At 36.6% G+C, this 20,392-nt stretch overlaps 3 protein-coding genes and 1 long non-coding RNA gene across 4 annotated transcripts; 2 read left to right on the forward strand and 2 right to left on the reverse strand.

The window, feature by feature from the left end:
- Positions 1-3,015: 3,015 nt before the first annotated feature.
- Positions 3,016-4,372, forward strand: LOC140955429 (uncharacterized). Its single transcript, XM_073408335.1, has 2 exons — positions 3,016-3,390; positions 3,782-4,372. Exons 1-2 carry the CDS (start codon positions 3,226-3,228, stop codon positions 4,283-4,285), a joined length of 669 nt encoding a protein of 222 aa, XP_073264436.1. The 5' UTR covers positions 3,016-3,225; the 3' UTR covers positions 4,286-4,372.
- Positions 4,373-5,922: 1,550 nt separating this feature from the next.
- LOC118038097 (uncharacterized) lies at positions 5,923-8,577 on the reverse strand. Its single transcript, XR_004685718.2, has 3 exons — positions 8,077-8,577; positions 7,219-7,302; positions 5,923-6,318 (listed from the first exon to the last, which is right to left on the reverse strand). It is a non-coding gene; the product is annotated as an uncharacterized lncRNA (long non-coding RNA).
- A 772-nt stretch (positions 8,578-9,349) lies between these two features.
- Positions 9,350-12,905, forward strand: LOC118038096 (uncharacterized). Its single transcript, XM_035044398.2, has 5 exons — positions 9,350-9,546; positions 9,588-9,706; positions 10,100-11,488; positions 11,858-12,202; positions 12,379-12,905. The coding sequence occupies exons 1-5, from the start codon at positions 9,531-9,533 to the stop codon at positions 12,652-12,654; spliced, it is 2,145 nt and encodes a 714-aa protein (XP_034900289.1). The 5' UTR covers positions 9,350-9,530; the 3' UTR covers positions 12,655-12,905.
- Positions 12,906-13,989: 1,084 nt separating this feature from the next.
- Positions 13,990-17,594, reverse strand: LOC118038098 (uncharacterized). The gene is made up of 5 exons (XM_035044402.2): positions 17,384-17,594; positions 15,976-16,688; positions 15,339-15,575; positions 14,970-15,061; positions 13,990-14,875 (listed from the first exon to the last, which is right to left on the reverse strand). Exons 2-5 carry the CDS (start codon positions 16,618-16,620, stop codon positions 14,248-14,250), a joined length of 1,602 nt encoding a protein of 533 aa, XP_034900293.1. The 5' UTR covers positions 16,621-16,688; positions 17,384-17,594; the 3' UTR covers positions 13,990-14,247.
- Between the last annotated feature and the right edge of the window lie 2,798 nt (positions 17,595-20,392).

The following is a 20,392-nucleotide window of genomic DNA, read 5'->3' on the forward strand; positions in this document are numbered from 1 at the left end:
TGCATTTTTTTCTTTATTTTTGGGCATAATAAGGTACAATTAGGCCTTGAATTTCCTCCAAAATTGCAGTTTGATTCCTCAATTTGCTTTCTCCACATTGCTAGCCTTTATTATTATTTTATTATTTTTATTTTTATTTTGAAAAAGAAAATGATTTTTTGGGGAGTAACCCAGAATTGGATTATGACATCAGGAATTCATGATGCTAACTTATGTTAACAACAAATCAAGTTTCTTTCATAGCATAGGTGTAGGTTATACAACACAAATCTAGATTAACCATTTAAAAAGCAATGTATTAAGAATTAGTAAGATAAAAAGATAAGACATGTTAATAACAAACTTTCTTGGATATAAACATTGAAGCCCATGTTGAATTTATATTATACATATTCTAACACCATTAGTGAAACCTTTTCACCTTGATATAATAAACTTAGCTAAACATTATGAAGAAGAGAAATATAAATAAACAAGAGGAGAACATGATTATATAAGTATAGTAAAGGAAATGAAAGGCATAAACAAGAGATTAATGAAAATATAACATGGAATAAAACTTGAACATTACAAAATACAAATAAAGAGAGCAAGAGCAAGATCTTGATCTGAACAACCAAGATGCCTAAATACATGGCAAAGGCCTCCTTTTATAGGCCAAAATTTGGAGCTACTGATTTGATGACTAATTGTTGAGTGGGTGGCCATATCTTGACTTGGTGACAATCCTTATCTTTTTGTCTGAACAAAACGCCATTGCTAATGTCAGAATTTGAATAGATTTATGTCATGAAAGTTCTAGGAAATTGTCTTAGCTTTCCAACAAAAAAATAATCAGTGCATTTGGACTTCTAGAACTCGAGATATGGGCTGAACACCGAACAACGTCTGGGCTGCGGGATAAATTCGGACTTCTCTGTTGTTGCTACAATTTGAACTTGAAAATGGCCTTTTTGAATTTTGGATTCCCATAAAAGTTCTAGACCTATGTCTTAGCTTTCCATCCATATAGAGCAGATCTAAATCCAAGTTCATAACTCCAGTTATGATCCAATAATCGAATGGTGTTTTAGTTTGAACTGAACCAACATCTCTTTTCTAAACTTAGCCATTTCTTTGTCTTCTTAATTTCATTAGTTAAACTCATCAATCAATACCTTGATTTATGTGATAGGCCTGCATTTCAGATGGATATTTACCATAAATTAAAGGTGTCTTATATTATTAGATATGTTATTATATAACATGCTCTAGCTAAGGAGTTATTAATACTTTAAGTGTAAAATGATGATATAAAACCATGATCAAAATGCACTTTTAAACACTAATCAAATATCTATTAATTAAATACAATTTATTATTCAATATCAAATAAAATTGCTCATAACATCTACTCTTTTTTTTTTCACTTTAACTCCATGTTTTAAAAAATCATAATTTATATCATAGGTCAATACAATTTCTTAAAATTAATGAAAAGACCAAACTACCCTCACTATTATTCTCTCTTTCCCGTTCTCTAATCTCTCATCAATTACCACCATTTAAAAGCCTCTACATCTCCAACCATCCTCACCAATGAGAAGCAAACAAATTTGATGGAGATTTTTTTTTTATTGTCAATAAAGATGATAACGAGAAGCAATTAGTACTATAGAGTTCTCAAACAAAGACAAGAACAAAAAAATGGATGGAAAAAAAAGAGGGATAAGGATGTCAACTCTTTATGTGGCTAGGATTTTTCAACTAATGAGAGAACTAGGGCATAAATCTGATGGAGAAATAATTTAGTGGTTGTTGCAACAAGCATAACCCTTGATTATTATTACAAATGTAAAAGGGACTATTCCTGCCCTATGGTATTGGGATTGCATGAAAGAATGGTAGGGTTAGTACCCGATATTATTGGGTCCAAAGATAGAACTATCTGGACCATGATGAATATTAAGAGCTTGTTTATTTTTGTGTTTTAAAAGTATTTTTTAAAAAATTAAAAAATTATTTATTTCTTTCTTTATTTCAAATTAATGTTTTTTTTGTGTTTTTAAATCTTTTTAATATGTTGATGTCAACAATATTTTTTTAAAAAATAAAAAATATATTATTTTAATGCATTTCTAAAAAAAAAATACATTTTAAAAAACAATTGCTATCACACTTTTAAACGCTCATACTTCAAGAAGATCTAATGTGGCAAGTGGGATTTGGCCCTCTGTTGGTAGAATTGGATCAAAGTTTGTTCCTAATTTTGGTCGGTCAACATTAAATTTTGGAAATGAGAACTCTAATATTCTATCAAATTATGGGTTTCATGGGAATAAGTTTCCCAATATTTACATCGGCTCAATGAGCTTTTACTCCATGTTTAGTAACACTAACCATCAATTTCCAAGCTTGGAACTTGGACCATCTAGCAGATAGTGTAGGGTCGTGGTGTCTTAAGGGACCATTTGGTAGTGCGGTCGAAACTGCGTTTCGTCAAATTTCAAATTTTTTTTTTTGCTAAAATTGAGTTCGGTTTGTACTTTTTGGATCGTTTTGATGTGCTGATGTCAAAAATGATTTTTAAAAAATAAAAAAACATCATTAGCATGTATTTCGACACGAAAAGCTATTTGAAAAGCAACCGCTACCACACTACCAAACACGCTCTAAATCTGATGAATCAAGGTTGTTGAAGAGGTGTTTAAGATTGAGAAGAAAGCGTGACCGTTGCTTCGAGGCTCCATTGTGAGTTACTGTGGAAAACTAACGGGTTTTTTTTTTTTTTTTGGGATATTGGGTTGAATTCAATTGGTTGAATTTCCATACAATAATTTTGGAGTTGGGTTCAAGATTTAGAAAAGGGAGGAGAAAATGATGAATGTGATGGTTTTTTTTTTTTTTTTTTATGATAAAGTTGTAATGTTTAATATAAGGATTCTTTAACTATCATATAAAAAATAATGTCTGAAATTTTTTATATATTTCCGATAAGACAGAAGTATTCGTAGTGATTTCGTCATCAATAAAATCTTAAAAACAGTGTACCAAAAGAAAGACTCATAACTGCAGACTCTTTGACTTCCTTTACCTTTCTTTTTCTATCTATTTATTTATATATTTCCTGTCACCTGCTTTGTAAGTAAGCAAACAGTCTTTGCAAATTACAACATCGATCCCTCCAATCGCTGATTTATTATCATAAAGAAGCTCGATTTGTTTCCCGCCAAACTTAATCCAACCATGAATCGTGATCCTGGTCCAGGTCGAGGTCGGGGACGAGATCTAGGTCGAGGTCGAGGTCGAGTACGAGATCGAGGTCGAGGTCCATGGCGCAGTCCCGGAGGAGGCGCGCATTGGGTTTCCAAGGGGAGATCTTCGGATCCTTCTTCCCACAGTAGCTATTCTGTAACTTCGTCGTCCCTCTTCTTTTATTTCATTCCTGGTGTTTTTCTTTTATTGATTGATGGATGTTGGAATCTTCAAGTTTTGTGATTAGTGGGCTTTTTATATTATGGCAATATATTTCTTGTTTGGTGTAAATTGATTGTGATAATCATCATGGATACATCATTTTAAATTAATTTAAACTTATTTTATCTATTTTTTTTGCATGCATATTATTTAATTTGTTTTTTAGGACCCGTTTTGGTGGGTTTATTTCTTTCCTTTTTTTTTTTTTTTGATAATTAATCCTGATAGTTATTGCATATTTTGTTTATTTATTAATAAATGGGTATTAGGAGGTTAGCATTGATGGGAAAGTTTGCTAATGTCATGTAATTTGGAAACGGCGTAGGTTGGACCAGATGAGTCTTCTTCTGGTGAGAAACCTTTTAGCGACAGAGACAGAAACTCGCAGCCGAATTCACGACGGTGGTTTCCAAGTTATCCTAACAGCGCGGGTAACATTTTTTGCCAAGATGAGTCTTCTTCTGGTGAGAAACCTTTTAGCGACAGAGACAGAAACTCGCAGCCGAAATCACGACGGTGGTTTCCAAGTTATCCTAACAGTGCGGGTAACATTTTTTGCCAGAAGGAACCATTAGAAAATAAGTCATTAGAAGATAGCATGTCCAGTGCAGGAAGGATGCTGCACGACCAAAGTGCTCCCAGTTGCAGCAGTCTTGGGTCAAATCAGTCAGATTGTTCTGTGGCTTCAAATTCAGTTAACAAGGGCGATTCTGCATTGATGCCAGCTATTTCAGGTTCTAGGGATATGAAGTCTGATATTGTTAGCACTCCCTTGGAAAAGGGAGCAAAGGATGGTGCAGTGCACCTTCATTTCTCTCTCAAAGGATGACGCATCAATAACCATGGGGGGTGGCAGAGACTATTTTGGAGTCTATGAAAAGCCGAATTGTGTAAATGAACGTGAATCACACACTGTGATGTTAATTAACAGTATTGCTATCAAAGAACCATCTTATTTCAATAATTTAAGCTGGTATAATTTAAGCTGGTATGTGAGGTTTTAGAATATGATTTATATTATTCTTTAACATATTCTTTTAAGTGCAAGTTTTTTGAACTTGAAACTTGCACAGGTCCATATTACCTTATGCTTGATTTTTATCAAATAAATAAGAATGGTGAAATTCGAACTCATGACCAGTAGATCATCAAGGCTCTGATACCATGTCAAAGAATCATCTCATCTCAATAGCTTAAATTGTTAAGTAAGGTTCCAAGATATAATTTATATTATTCTCTAACAATTGCTAGGATGGACGCGTTGTGCACGCTGCTGATGATAGTTTCGTGAGTGGCTGGAATGATAGTAATCGATTTCAAAGGAAGAACAAATTTACAAGCGATGGCATTCGTAATGCGAGCAAAGTGTTAGCGAAAGAAGGTTAGAATTCGGAGAAGAGAGGCAAACAGGCCATTGAAGAAAACAAGGTGCTTACAAAAATTAACTTTGTATTTAGGCTGATTGATAATAACGAGCTGGTTGAGTAAATAAACTTTGATCATGCCCCTTTTTTTCTTGGGTACTGTAATCAAAATACTTAATGGAATCAATCAAAGTCATAAAAAAATGGATTCATGTCCTCAGTTTTGTTGTTTTCTAGTCCTCTCTGGTCACTATATTGCCTGCTAGCAGTAATAATAGCATATTAGTTTCCTAGTTCTCTTTGCCTCCTTGTAGTTTTGAGTAGGCTAAGATTAATTTAAAAGTTTAATTTGACCAAGTTTTCTTGCTCGAACCGATGGCATAAGCTATATCAAATATGTGAAAGCAGAATAGGCACATGAGAAGAACTGCAGCCAATGCAACAAATGGATGTCTCGATGTTCCTCGCCAAAAGGATGGCAGGCGGACAGCATCCAAGCTCAGTAAAGCTGGCCATTTTAATATTCCACGAAGTGTAGCGCAGATATCCCCAGTGAGATAAAATTAAGGGATATGCAGTGTTACGACGATTCAATCATAAATCCTCTCGAGATTGTCTTCATATTATGATCCTTTTCTTGACCAAGGACAGCCTAAATTAGGAAATATGCAGACAACAAATTGTCCTTGCGTAATAACAAGCTGTCCATATGTAATGTAATCTCAAGCTCACAACATTAACCATAAGACTATTCCATTTGTCACCATTAACGAGCAATTGTTTTGCTGATCACAAAAATACATAGTACTGTGTTACTGCATTTGGATTTGACATAACTTCGACCAATCTATTTTGAGTTGACAATATTAAGAGAGATGCAAATCCTTTAGCCTATCGGCCTGCAGAGACGAGACATAAAACTGAGCTGGTTTCTGCAATCTGTCTTGAAGAATATCCACTGCCTTCCTATGAGCCTAAGGGCCAACATCAATGGAACACAGCTTTCCTTGATGTCACCAACGAGTGCAAAAGAAGCCTATTGTCCGTAACAGTATCGACTTCTTTAACAAGTACAGACATTTTCAACTAAAAACAAAACGCATGAAATGAATGGAGCGGAGAAGAAAGGTGAAATAATGTAGTCATTGTATACAAGCTATTGCTCTGCATAATCACATCTCTCCTTGAGCTGTCAAAAACGAGGATTCTAGCAAGAGTTCTATTTCTCATATATACATCACACAAGGCTGGAGAATGAGGAAGAAGAAAAAATGCTCCTAGACTACAAAAATCCCAAGAATGCCAATAGGCAATTTTTGGTCAATACAATATATAACATATTCAAGAAGCGTTCATATTCTATAAATAATCCCTTTACACTGTCACTTGAATGATGATTCCAAGAGTAGCTCCAAGCTTTTCTCTTGAAGTGATTATCTAAGCTTTGAGTCAATACCCTTGCTTCTGAACGATGTCAGTGAGAAGAATGACCGTGGTGCTGTAAAATTTAAGGTTGTAAGCAAATCATCATAAATAATCAAATTTCAAACAGAAACTCTAAGGCTTTCCTTCATTCCTCCATGCCTTGTGTAGGCGACTCCTTACTTAAAAGGTTGTTAGTCACAGGACGAAAAATATACTCAAAACACATTGTAAATATTCCATCATGAACAATCAAGGGTTCTTTTTTAAATAAAAAAAATTGGCACCAGGTATCCAGGCCAAGGCCTGACTAATCCTGGGGGTGCTCAGGCCCTCGGCAAGGAGTTTCCTGCAAGTGCACCATGGTTAATTCATGGGCTTTGCCCAAGTCTGATGGCCCCATGGAATTGTTTGCACCTGGCAAGAGTCGAACTAATCAAGTGTTCTTTATTTCTTGTTTTCTGTCAGGTAGCTAGATTGAACAAAAGCTGTCTTGAACACACGTTAACAATGGGTCTGTGGAGGACTTGAACCACTCATGTGCCCTTAGACAGACTCATACAATCTTGCAAATGATTCTTATTTTTTTGGCACAACATTACAAACATATACACTCACACAAACTACGACTCTTTTGTTGATTTCTAGGCAGAGCACAGGTCATGGATCACATGCAGGCTTTAACATGAGCATACATGAACTGGACCTAGAGACCATGCTCATAAACAAACCTACCACTCAAAACACCTTCAAAAGGGCGCGCACTCAAATCTGTATGAAGATTTTGAATAAAGCATTATCAAGAGTGGAAGTTTCATGTTCCTGAATCCTACATCAACAAGAAAACATGGTGCGCGGATGCCTCCCCTAAACATGACTTAACAGAATATTCCAACAGCTTAACATGTCAATCAATTTGTTGTGAAGAAATTTAAGAATTGAGAGCGTAGAATATAAACAAGAAAAAAAAAATTACCTTTAATTGAGCTTCCAGACATAAGATCATCCCTCAATTTGAAGTTTTCTGGATGTGCTGGTATGGAGCTATTTAAAGTTTGAACTGCATGAAATGAGAAGGGTCAAGACAACTATCATTACCCAATCAAGAAAACCAAAAGGAAAAGTTCTGCTGTTTGGAGTAATCTGTGCAATTTTTAAAAACACCTGCCGAATCTCTGCTCATCTGAAGGTGTTGCATAAAGGACAATTTATTCATAAATATACAAGTTTCAGATGAAAAGATCTAGAGCAGAACCATGCTCCCTTAATAGATAAGTATGTCCAAATCATGTCAGTTTAACTACTTCTGGCACATGATGTCTAAATAAAAAATTCACAGAGGCCATGAGCAAATTTTCAACATATAAGCACAGAAAAAATTGGCAATCCGTGCATCAAAGATCAGGCAGTACTTTTTTATGCAAAACACTCCAGGAGATGGTAGAGGTCTTGACAGTCATTGAAACTCTTGAAAAAACAGTGCAGGGAGAATATCAAAAGTAGAGGTTACTCTAAACTACAAGCAACATTTAGATGCTGCAATTCCTTGACATTCAAATAGATTCGAGATTCATATCTGTCTATAAATCACCTCATGAATCCAACAGTTAAGGGAGCAAGCCAGCCATTATTGCCAATCCATAAAGCTATGGTCACCAGAACACTGAAGTAAATTTGACAACCTTGCTATCAAGAGAAATTTTCATTTAAAAGAAATAGTTGCAAACACATGCTATGTTTAATTTATCATATGAGCATTAAGCAGGTACATAGTAGATTGATATTCTAATAAAAAAGAATAATTAACCAATCAGGATAAGCAATTATATCTTACCCTGCTCATTGAACAACTCACTTTCGTTTAAGCCATCATCTGAAGGATGACCCTGTGAGAATCCCATTCTTGATTTCCTCAAATCTTCTGATGATCGATTAGCAGGATCTCACCCATCTTCTGTATCATCATCTCCTTCAGAAGTTGTAGCAGAAATCCAGTCAACCAAACTCTCAGCCCCACGACTTTTCCTTCCAAACTTTAACAACCATTTGAACCCTTTAGTTGCATCCTTACGAGACTGATTATTGAATGAATTGGCAACAAGAATAGGTTTCTGAGCACTTCCCCACTTCTTCCTCATTCGAGCTGCATCGGTCTCTCTTTGAATCAAGGAGTGAGAATTCCACGATGCAGGACTCCCAATTGGAGAGTCCACATAAGCATCGATATCTGAGCTCTCATGTGGATATTAAAATAGATGATGCATGCACGAGTTCCATGAAACAGGGCTTTCACCAGGCGAGTCCTGTAGAGACCCTAAAGCATGGAATGTTGAAGGCACAGATGCAGTCAATAATATTTTTTTAAAAAATAAAAAATATATTATTTTAATATATATTTCTTTTTAAAAAATACGTTTAAAAAAACAATTGACTATCATACTTTAAAATCCTCATATTTCAAAAAGGATCTAATGTGGCAAGTGGGATTTAGCCCTCAGTTAGTAGAATTGGATTAAAGTTTGTTCCTAATTTTGATCAGTTAACATTAAATTTTGGAAATGAGAACTCTGATATTCTATCAAATTATGGGTTTCATGGGAATAAGTTTCTCAATATTTACATGGGCTCAATGAGCTTTTACTCCATGTTTAGTGGCACTAACCATCAATTTCCAAGCTTGGAACTTGGACCATCTAGCAGATAGTGTAGGGTCGTGGTGTCTTAAATCTGATGAATCAAGGTTGTTGAAGAGGTGTTTAAGATTGAGAAGAAAGTGTGGCCGTTGCTTCGAGGTTTCCATTGAGTTACTTGTGGAAATCTAATGGGTATTTTTTTTTTTTTTTTGGATATTGGGTTGAATTCAATTGGTTGAATTTCCAAACAATAATTTTGGAGTTGGGTTCAAGATTTAGAAAAGGGAGGAGAAAATGTTGAATGTGATGGTTTTTTTTTTATGATAAAGTTGTAATATTTAATATAAGGATTCTTTAACTATCATATAAAAAATAATGTCTGAAATTTTTTATATATTTCCGATAAGACAGAAGTATTCGTAGTGATTTCGTCATCAATAAAATCTTAAAAACAGTGTACCAAAAGAAAGACTCATAACTGCAGACTCTTTGACTTCCTTTACCTTTCTTTTTCTATCTATTTATTTATATATTTCCTGTCACCTGCTTTGTTAGTAAGCAAACAGTCTTTGCAAATTACAACATCGATCCCTCCAATCGCTGATTTATTATCATAAAGAAGCTCGATTTATTTCCCGCCAAACTTAATCCAACCATGAATCGTGATCCTGGTCGAGGTCAGGTCGAGGTCGGGGACGAGATCTAGGTCGAGGTCGAGGTCGAGGTCGAGGACGAGATCGAGGTCGAGGTCCATGGTGCAGTCCCGGAGGAGGCGCGCATTGGGTTCCCAAGGGGAGATCTTCGGATCCTTCTTCCCACAGTAGCTATTCTGTAACTTCGTCGTCCCTCTTCTTTTATTTCATTCCTGGTGTTTTTCTTTTATTGATTGATGGATGTTGGAATCTTCAAGTTTTGTGATTAGTGGGCTTTTTATATTATGGCAATATATTTCTTGTTTGGTGTAAATTGATTGTGATAATCATCATGGATACATCATTTTAAATTAATTTAAACTTATTTTATCTATTTTTTTGCATGCATATTATTTAATTTGTTTTTTAGGACCCATTTTGGTGGGTTTATTTCTTTCCTCTATTTTTTTTTTTTTTGATAATTAATCCTGATAGTTATTGCATATTTTGTTTATTTATTAATAAATGGGTATTAGGAGGTTAGCATTGATGTGAAAGTTTGCTAATGTCATGTAATTTGGAAACGGCGTAGGTTGGACCAGATGAGTCTTCTTCTGGTGAGAAACCTTTTAGCAACAGAGACAGAAACTCGCAGCCGAATTCACGACGGTGTTTTCCAAGTTATCCTAACAGTACGGGTAACATTTTTTGCCAGAAGGAACCATTAGAAAATAAGTCATTAGAAGATAGCATGTCCAGTACGGGAAGGATCCTGCACGACCAAAGTGCTCCCAGTTGCAGCAGTCTTGGGTCAAATCAGTCAGATTGTTCTGTGGCTTCAAATTCAGTTAACAAGGGCGATTCTGCATTGATGCCAGCTATTTCAGGTTCTATGGATATGAAGTCTGATATTGTTAGCGCTCCCATGGAAAAGGGAGCAAAGGATGGTGCAATGCACCTTGATTTCTCTCGCAAACTGAATAGTACTGTCCCATTGCAAAATCAGAATGAGTCTCACCTGTCATTTCAAGAAAAGGATCCCAATAATGTGGTATCTTCTGGGGATTCAGGGCGTTCAGAGCAACAGGCAGTGGTTGAGCCTTGTGATATTTGCTTGCCCAAGACTGGAACTACTCTTAAGCTAAAACCAGATTGTTCTGTGGCTTCAAATTCAGTTAACAAGGACGATTCTCCATTGATGCCAGCTATTTCAGGTTCTAGGGATATGAAGTCTGATATTGTTAGCGCTCCCTTGGAAAAGGGAGCAAAGGATGGTGCAATGCACCGTGATTTCTCCCTCAAATTGAATAGTACTGTCCCATTGCAAAATCATAATGAGTCTCACCTGTCATTTCAAGGTGGTGCTAATGACCAGCTTTCACAAGAAAAGGATCCCAATAATGTGGTATCTTCTGGGGATTCAGGGTATTCAGAGCAACAGGCAGTGGTTGAGCCTTGTGATATTTGCTTGCCCAAGACTGGAACTACTCTTAAGCTAAAACCAGATTGTTCTGTGGCTTCAAATTCAGTTAACAAGGACGATTCTCCATTGATGCCAGCTATTTCAGGTTCTAGGGATATGAAGTCTGATATTGTTAGCGCTCCCTTGGAAAAGGGAGCAAAGGATGGTGCAGTGCACCTTGATTTCTCTCGCAAACTGAATAGTACTGTCCCATTGCAAAATCAGAATGAGTCTCACCTGTCATTTCAAGCTTGTGCTAATGACCAGCTTTCACAAGAAAAGGATCCCAATATTCCGGTATCTGCTGGGGATTCAGGGTATTCAGAGCAACAGGCAGAGGTTGAGCCTTTTGATATTTGCTTGCCCAAGACTGGAACTAATCTAAAGCTAAAACCTTCTTTGCTTGTGAAGAATAGAGAAAAGAGGAATGATGTCAGGCGAGCTGCAGACGGGTTGAATGGACGGATACTAAGATCTGGGATGGTTTTACTAAAGAATTACTTATCCTTGCATGATCAGGTGCTGCTTGCTTTATGCTCATTCTTTTCCCTTATCGAGTTAATTCGTCTTTGCCTCTTTAAAAGTTACATGTGCTACTCTTGGCTTTCATTCATTGATGCAGAATGTTATTGAGTTCATATTACATACAGTGAGCTCGACCTAAATCTACAGGACCATGAAATATAGTAAGACAATTGGTAATTAATAAACCTTACTAAAAAAATGGTTTCTGGTGTCTTAACAACTAGTCTATTGATGACTTGTATTATGAGTCTGAGAGAAATTAACGGTGCAGTCTGTGTGAACTTCCATTTTCATTGATTTATTTATTATTTACCTTATGATTTAACAAGTATTAATTTATTGTTTGCTTTGACTTGTTACTAGATAAAAATAATAAAGTTATGCCGAGATATTGGTCTGGGTCCTGGAGGTTTCTACCAACCAGTTTACCGTGATGGTGGAAGAATGCATTTGAAAATGATGTCCCTTGGTAAAAGTTGGGACCCTGATAGAGGTAAGTATGTAGAACATCGGCCATTTGATGGTGCTAAGGCACCCTTTTTTCCTAGTGACTTCCATCCGCTGGTTGAGAGAGCAATCAAAGATTCCCGTGCTCTTATAGAAATAAATTGTAAATCTACAGCTGCTGAAGACATTCTACCATCATTGTCACCTAACATCTGTGTCGTGAACTTTTACTCAGAAAGTGGGCGGCTTGGTCTTCATCAGGTTTGCAGTGTCAACTTTCTTATACTAGTTGCAGTTTTCTCGGACACCTTTTATGTTGCCTTGTGCATTGTTCTGTATTAAAAAAATGATTTTGCATTTTATGAGGTTTAATAAAGATCCCTTTGGCTTTTCCTGACCGCCTCTTAGCACGCTGAGAATACGTTGTCTCCATGCAGGATAAAGATGAAAGTCCAGAGAGCCTGCGCGAAGGATTACCTGTGGTTTCCTTTTCCATAGGAGATATAGGAGAATTCCTATATGGTGATCAGAGGGATGTTGAGAAGGCAGAAAAGGTTAAGTTGGAATCCGGGGATGTACTGATCTTTGGCGGGGTGTCTCGGCATATTTTCCATGGTGTAAGTTCTGTTCAACCAAAGACTGCCCCGGCGGCCCTACTTGATGAAACAAATCTCCGTCCAGGTCGTCTAAATCTCACTTTCCGTGAGTATTGAAGACCACAAATATACTATGAGTTGTTTCTAGTGATTGTACACATGACAGTTCTGTTGTGTCCCCCTGCTTAGTTTTGTTGCGAAGCCATCAATACTCGTGGATACAATCTAAAAAACGACCTTTTTTTAATCTGCTGACCAGGGCATACGAAAGCATCCCATACGTGTGGAGATATAGTTGGGCTGTTTGTAAGCTCTTAACTACAATGTTATTTAAAATATAATACACTATTGGTTTTTGTTTAGTTTTATCTGATCTCTTACGAGGCCACGATTTTTCAGCTTATTTTGTGAATTTTTGGGATTATTATGCAGAACGAGGCGCTCCTTGAAAATACTGATGATTTGTTCTGAGAAAGCACTTAATTTTTTATTCTGCTATGAAAAATAATCCATACAAGAAAATGACAGCTTACAGTAACATCCAATAATAGGTTGCCCTTTTTAAAAATAAGATAGGGAGGAACACACACAGAAGCATAGGCACGCAAGGAGGATGAACTTGCTAGGATGATTATCCTTGGAAGCCGTTTAGGCAAGAGGGTTCTCTTACAGATTAATTAGATCTCCTACTAGGCGATGGTGGGTGGGCTGCCCTGCCATGGGTAAGGCCACTTTCAGCTGACATCTGGTAGACCTTCATATTTCCTGACATGGCTAGTGCTCTTGTGATTCGCCACTTCAAATGGGCTACCTCTTTTGGCAGCCAAACTTCCAACAGTCGCTCCATTGCTTGGTTAAGAATGCCTTTAAGATTTGCTTAAATATAAATGCTTATGTAACAAGGAAAGCCACGGGATCAACTACCTTCCCACCAACATATTGTCAAGCTCATTGATTTGTTGGATCTAAGTAAGCTTTTTTGCTTCCACAGCTTCCGTGATGACCACTCAAATTGCAATTTACCACGTATATAATCCCATGTAATCTCTATCATGTATAACCCATTATTTACAATGTTCCCATTTACAAACCCCATCTGCTAGTTCATATCATCCTAATTGTGAAGCATTTAGCCGTGTTTGATCAGAAAGCTGACCTCTTGGAATCGGAACATCGGGGGAGCTGGAGAGGGTGAGCCATGCTGGAGAAGCAGGGCACATGCTAAATCTATCAGCTTCAAAGTCTGATTGTTTTGCATGTGCTCTAGCTCTCCAGCTTGGATCCTCCCTCTTATGACTACAAGGTTTCAGAAAGTAGAGCAGGATTTAGCTCTGTCATAAAGGAAAAAATCCTAACTAATTTTCGGGGAACTTACTTGACTATCAACATCACCTGCATTACGTGTTTCTTGCCTCGTCATTGCAGTGTATCTTTGTCAATAGAGGTAGAGAATCAATCAAGAAAGCTTTAGTATATTTCAGTCTCGTATCAAAGTTTGCCTTCATGGGTCTTATTATGTATGAAAGATTATTACATCATATATAACTTGCATAATAAATACATCAGGTCAAATTCATATAACATGGTTTGGCACAAATGATCTTTGCTTGATAATGAACATTACCTGGATATATAAGTTATTTTGTTTACAAGAGAGGAGATGTAAAATTCTAAATCCAACAATCCCCCCCCCCCTTTTTTTTTTCTGAATCAACCACGATTAGATCGATTCTCTAGAGCTGATGCAGCTGAATCCACATGAGCAAGCAGACAAGCATAAATCTTTTGCTTCAACCGATCAACAGTCTCCACTAATTCATTATTGTCCTCAGAGCTCAATTTGCTTCTTAGTATATCTAACCACTCATTAGCATGCTTAAGCTGTGACAATGCAACAGCAATATGGTTGTTCTCCGGTTCCATTCGTTGTGTGGCGAAGTCCTTACCTTTCTTCTCCTGGGCAGCAACATGAAACCCAGCATCCAATGCTCCCTCCAAGAATCTCAAAAACCAAGCCCTTGTTTCATTCAAAAGAGTCTGTTGGAGTTCTTTGATCTCTTTTTTACCGTCTCCTTTAGCCCACTCCTGCTTCTCAGTTGCACTTAACTCCATTGAAGGCTTTGGAGACTTCAATGTAGCTTTGGCCTTACTTGGACTAGTCTTTTTGCCTGTTTTTTGGGTCTCTGGAGAACAAAAGTGAGTAAATGACTGAAGCGATTTATCCTTCAATGGGGCTGTTACATTTGGTTGGTCAATGAGTTGTTGGAGTGTAAAGAACTTGGTGAGAGTGAGGTGGGGGTTCTCCGGTGAGGCAGAGGCGCAGAGCTCAGCAAACATACTGAAAGAAAAAGGATGAAAGTTAGAGGGATATAGAGAAACGGCTTGTATTATTTTGAATCAAACTATGTTTTGGCCTTGTTATATGTACTTACTTGAGGCACTTGATAAGAGATGCAGCAGTGGATGCCTCCTTTTGAGCCTCAGCTGCAACCAAGGTAGCTAAATATCTCCTTCGAAGCATCCCCTTAGAACATAATAAACAATGAGAAAAGAGAGCTGCATTATGATGCTGAGATTGATGAAAGAGTTTTCATAGTTTTCTTGTACATCTGGTGCTTCAATTAGTGTGTTAAAGACTCGTTCTTGAAGGCAATGGATCATTTATTTGGATCAATAAGATAAAAAATCTTCCATGTGGTTAGCATAATGCACAAGAATGAAATTTTTTTCTCGAGACCTACCATCCTAAAGCTTCCTCAACGTAAAAAAGGGTGAAAGTGAGGAAAACAGGAAAAACTTACCTTTCCAGGCTTCATGAGGTTCGAAGGCAAAGAGGTCCATGTTGCAGCCTCAGGAAAAGGGATTTTATTGTTATTACTTGACAAAGAATTGAAGTTTGTATCGTCTTGTTTATTTGATACCCGTTTTGCAGAAGTTCTCTTGGAAGACGCTGGAAATTCTTTGTTGCTGGATACGGCGACGTCTGGCTTTGATGAAAGCGCATCAGGTTGATTTTGGTAAGGAGTGGCCGGGCGTGCCTGCAATGCTTACACAAATAACTGTTACAAAACGTACACTGTGCATTCCATGCAGCAGAGTGCATGCACCAAACGAAACATGTCATTGTGAGGATTAAGGAACCTTATTTTCTTAATTGTATCAATCAAAATAGGACACTGGATATCTTGGAAATGTTCATAAAGTAATTTCTCTACCATTTTTTTATGCTGGACAAGGAAATTGATGCATCACAGACAGTTCATTGGAAGAACATCATGTGCTACTAGTGCATTTTTATAATTTCCATATTATAGTCTTTCCACCTGTAATTTACTTGAAACCTAAACCAGTAAAGGAAAAAAGAGGCAGAATTTAAAGAAAAGCAACTATTAGAACAAGTTATTTATGTCTCTGCAGAACCAAAATGGAAAATCGTACCTGACCTTTATTTTCTTGCTGCTTGCCATTCATTAATCCAACCTTCTTACCTGGTCCAATATTATCACTCTCATTGCTCTTCCCAACTCCACTTGAATCCACTTCACCAACTTTAAGATTTCCTGTCAGAACACCCTGCATATACCTAGATGCAACTCCAGCCTTCTCCTCTTTGATAACAATTTTCTGCCTTGCATTCTCCCCTTTCACTTCTGATAACTCCCTCGGTTTTGAACTATTAACTCCATCGTTAACTGGCACTGGACCCTCAGATGGAACCAACATTTGCATCAGATCTTTCGGATTCCCAATGAAAGGGTTTCTCCCTGCCACTGGTCTAACACCACTTAAAGTCGGAACTGGGGTCCCAGCTTCCACTCTATCAACATAGAAAAACTGCCCAAGTTGTAACTTGTTATTCAAAATTAGCTCATTGTCTTCCTTCGACAATGAGACATAGGTAGAATGTGAGGAATCGGATACTTTTATGAAGAAACCTTGATTAGGCCATAGTTCTGAGCCTGACAGGGCTGGCACAATGCTGATAACTTGCAGGAGAACAGACCGGTATTCTCCTCGAACCCTTACATTCGAGTTTATACTCCGAAGAAGCTTAAGCAGTACTCCTGGTGTAAGAGATGCCATACCTTTTCCTTCTCTATTTCAGATTATGGACCTCCACCAATTACTTTTCTTCATCCAAATCTGTAAAGCTGAATAATGCGCCAAATTTTTGTGTCAGATCAACAGTACTACCAAGTACTAACAGGGTTTTATGCTGAAGAACTAAAGCATAATTTTCAGGTACCATACATGGTTTTAAGAATCTATCCGTTCTCCCTTTTTTTTGTTGTTCTGTAAGCCCTTTCAGTTTCAGGTAACCTACGTACGGATATGAGAATAAGCCCATGCCCTGATGCCTTTACACCAGGTAAACTCAGGTTTCTTCGGCTAGTATTTAATTCAAACCTGTGACATGCGCCTATAGCCAGCGTGCATCACAGGCTGAAATCTTTTCACTAGCCTAAACCCGTAGGCTAATTCAACCCTTTTTGTTTGCAATATTTTTCAACTCCTAGCAGTATATATGTAGCGATTAATCTCTAACCAATTATATCTTATGCAATACTACAACATGAACATCCTGGAACCATTTAGACTCCATGAAAATGAATTTACTGGAATAAGCTACAGAAGTTTCTTCAAATTTGTAATAGACAATAGCAAAATGAATCCAAAAGTATGGCTTGTGAGTAACTTTGACATAGAACAAAAGTTTCTGGAAAAAAAAATAGAAAAAAAAGGAGCTAAATCATAGATGACATCAATGAATCCAAACCAATCTGAAGCATATCCATAGGTAAATATATTATTTCACACAAGATTGATAGAAACAAAAGGACAATACCTGAGATGATCAAGTGGGTTCTACTTTAAAGAGATGGAGGTTTTTAGCATATAGAAATGATCACAAGACACCTACAATCCAAGGAAACCAATTTGTTTTGATAGTAGAAACCATTGGCAAACCTCAAAACCTTCATAGCTTTGCATGCAAGACAAGTAACTATCAATCTCTCTTGGCTTGGAAGCCAAGTGACGTGTTCATAACTGATGAGAAGTTAGTGCCGGCCCCTATTTTGATATGAAATGACAATTTGTAACCTCATATGAGAGTACTGTGCTGTAAGCATTGCTGATGTATATAGTGGGTATTTGGTCCATAGGTTGTTTGTCTGAAATGTGGTAGCATTTCCCTTTTGAGATTAGAGGGTATGGAGTTTTTAAGGAAGGTGGAAGTATTTTGATGTTCTATCTTTGCATGCCATAAATCACTCTATTTTTGACCAAAATCACTCTCTCTTTCGATAAACATACGAGTGCCGTCAGCTGTGATGATTAAGTAAATTTTACTTTATTTTTTCATCATTTTCAGTCCACTGAAATCCTCAATTATGACTTCCAGTGTAAGCATTCTTTTTTATGATTTGATTTACTTGACGAAGGCCCAAAAGTCTAGGAGTGGGGTTTGCCTCAAAACCTAGTGTGGCTAGAAAAAACAAATTATGAGAAACTGTGGGATGCCAATCTCATCACTTGTCTAAAATTTGCAAGTGAAGTAGTGATATGTAATAAATTATTTAACAACATTGAGTACTAATAAATAATTTTATAATTTGAAAGAAATAATCATTCAATCATTTATTTTACATTATCTTTAAACATTTTCTATAATAACTTTTATTCTTATTTTTAACTCTCCTTTTTTCAACAATATTATATGATAAGTTCATAAAGATAATGATGTAATCTCTATATATAATATACATGCATGTTAATAAATTTTTTATTGTCGAAGATTTCTTTCTCCTATCCTTTCCGTCTTCTCCCTCGTCTCTCCCCTCTTTTATCTTCTTCCTTTACATCCAGGGATTATTTTTCAGAAAGATGAAGTTCTGGGATGAATCCATACATGCCTCGAATGTTACATGTTTGCAAGAAACCACTTAAACTTTTTTGGATGCTAGAATAACAGTACTGCAGTAAGATATCATCATCTTTTAGGTTTTTGGATGCTAGTTTCAGACTTGAATCCAAGTCAACCGGCAAAAAACATATTTTCTTAGTTATTAGCCACCATGATCTCTGTTGGAAAAGAGGGTTCGAGCTAGAGGCAAGCATTTAGGGGTCCATTTGCGTCAATGACTTAGCTCAAGCAAATGCATTAGTTTCAGTTTCTGCACGAACTATGCTAGCGCGCACACCATTAAGACGAGAATTCAAGAGTGCATCATGACTGCCATACCCCACCACTACACCCTCTTTCACTACAGCAATCATATTAGCTTCTCCAATGGTAGAAAGCCTGTGGGCCACTATAATAGTTGTTGATCCTAACTTTAAAAATTTAGACTAAGACCTGAAGAGTTTGTTAGCCTCGAGGAAATAATATTTATTTAGTTTTCTTTGCATACACTCCTAATTAATGGATTATTGAAAATTATAGTCTTCTTTTTTTTATTTGGTATGAATTATTTTAATATGGTATTAAAGTTGGTTTTATAGAACGAGATTTAATATCTAACACACCTTTCACATATCCAACTCCTTGGTAAGTTGGTTGGGGGTTTGCACGCAGTAGCGCGCCCTTATCAAGATTCGTGGCGGAGCCCTGAAAAAAAAATTTGGAGTGAATTTTGTCTTTCGCTCCTGCAAAATCTGATATTTCATCTTTCCTTCAACTTCTATAATTTGGTATTTATGTTCTGTCTTTGCAATTGTTTTGGTATTTCATCTTCTACAATTTAATGTTTGTGTTCAGTTTCTGTAATTTATGTTGTTTCGGAGTAATCATATAATTTCAAGAAGATATTTGTTGAGTATATGTGATATCTGTTCAATTTCTACAATCTAGTAGTTTGTCTTTCGTCGCTTTTGCGTTTTAATTCTTATTTATTAATTATGGCTACTGAAAAAAATAATTCACTTCAATTTATGAGTGAGGTTGGATGGAAAAAATTATTCATATTGGAGTTATGTAGCGATAAATTTTCTTAAGGGTAAAAAAATATGGTGGTTTGGTAGTGGAATTTAAATGATACCTAAAAATATTGAGGAGAGAGATATTGTTTTGATAGATACATGGGAAGTAAACAATGCAAAAATCATTACTTGGATCAATAATTTTGTTGAGTATTCAATACGTACGTAGTTTGCAAAGTATGAGACAATAAAAGAGATTTAGGATCATCTATAAAGGTTATTCACGTAATCAAAATTTGCAAAACAATATTAATTAGAAAATGACATACGATCTTTTCATCAGAAGAATATGAATATTCAAGAGTTTTATTTTGCTATGACAGATTTTTGGGATCAATTAGCTCTTATAAAATTGATAGAATTAAAAACATGTGATACTTATATTAAGCGTAAAGAACAATAATGATTGGTACACTTTTTAATGCACACCCACCTCAAATAAAATATCAAAACCACCTTAATAAATCTCAACCTATATACTACACGTCAGCAATCATCGCGCCGGTTTTCCACCCAAAAATTAGTGTTAGTCCACAACAGCTCTTTCTGTTCCTGTCCAAATAAATCTCCTAAAAAACTGGCACCTTATTTTCTGACATCCTCGCTGTCATAAGCAATCACACTAAGCCCATCTTGATTAGCCAAAGGACTGGCATTTCCACGAGCTCCTCCCTCAAAAGCCCATGAGCTTGGGCTTGAAACACCACCATGATGGGATTTGCTGGAAGCAACAGCGTAGCTTTGTAGCTCAAGCCTACCAGCAGGTACAGCACTATAGCTAGAACCATCACACACTGGGATGTGAATTAATAGGATTGCTATCAAAGAACCATCTCATTTTAATAATTTAAACTATAGCTAGAACCATCACACA

The sequence above is a fragment of the Populus alba genome, chromosome 3 (assembly GCF_005239225.2).
Source record: "Populus alba chromosome 3, ASM523922v2, whole genome shotgun sequence".
NCBI lineage: Eukaryota > Viridiplantae > Streptophyta > Magnoliopsida > Malpighiales > Salicaceae > Populus > Populus alba.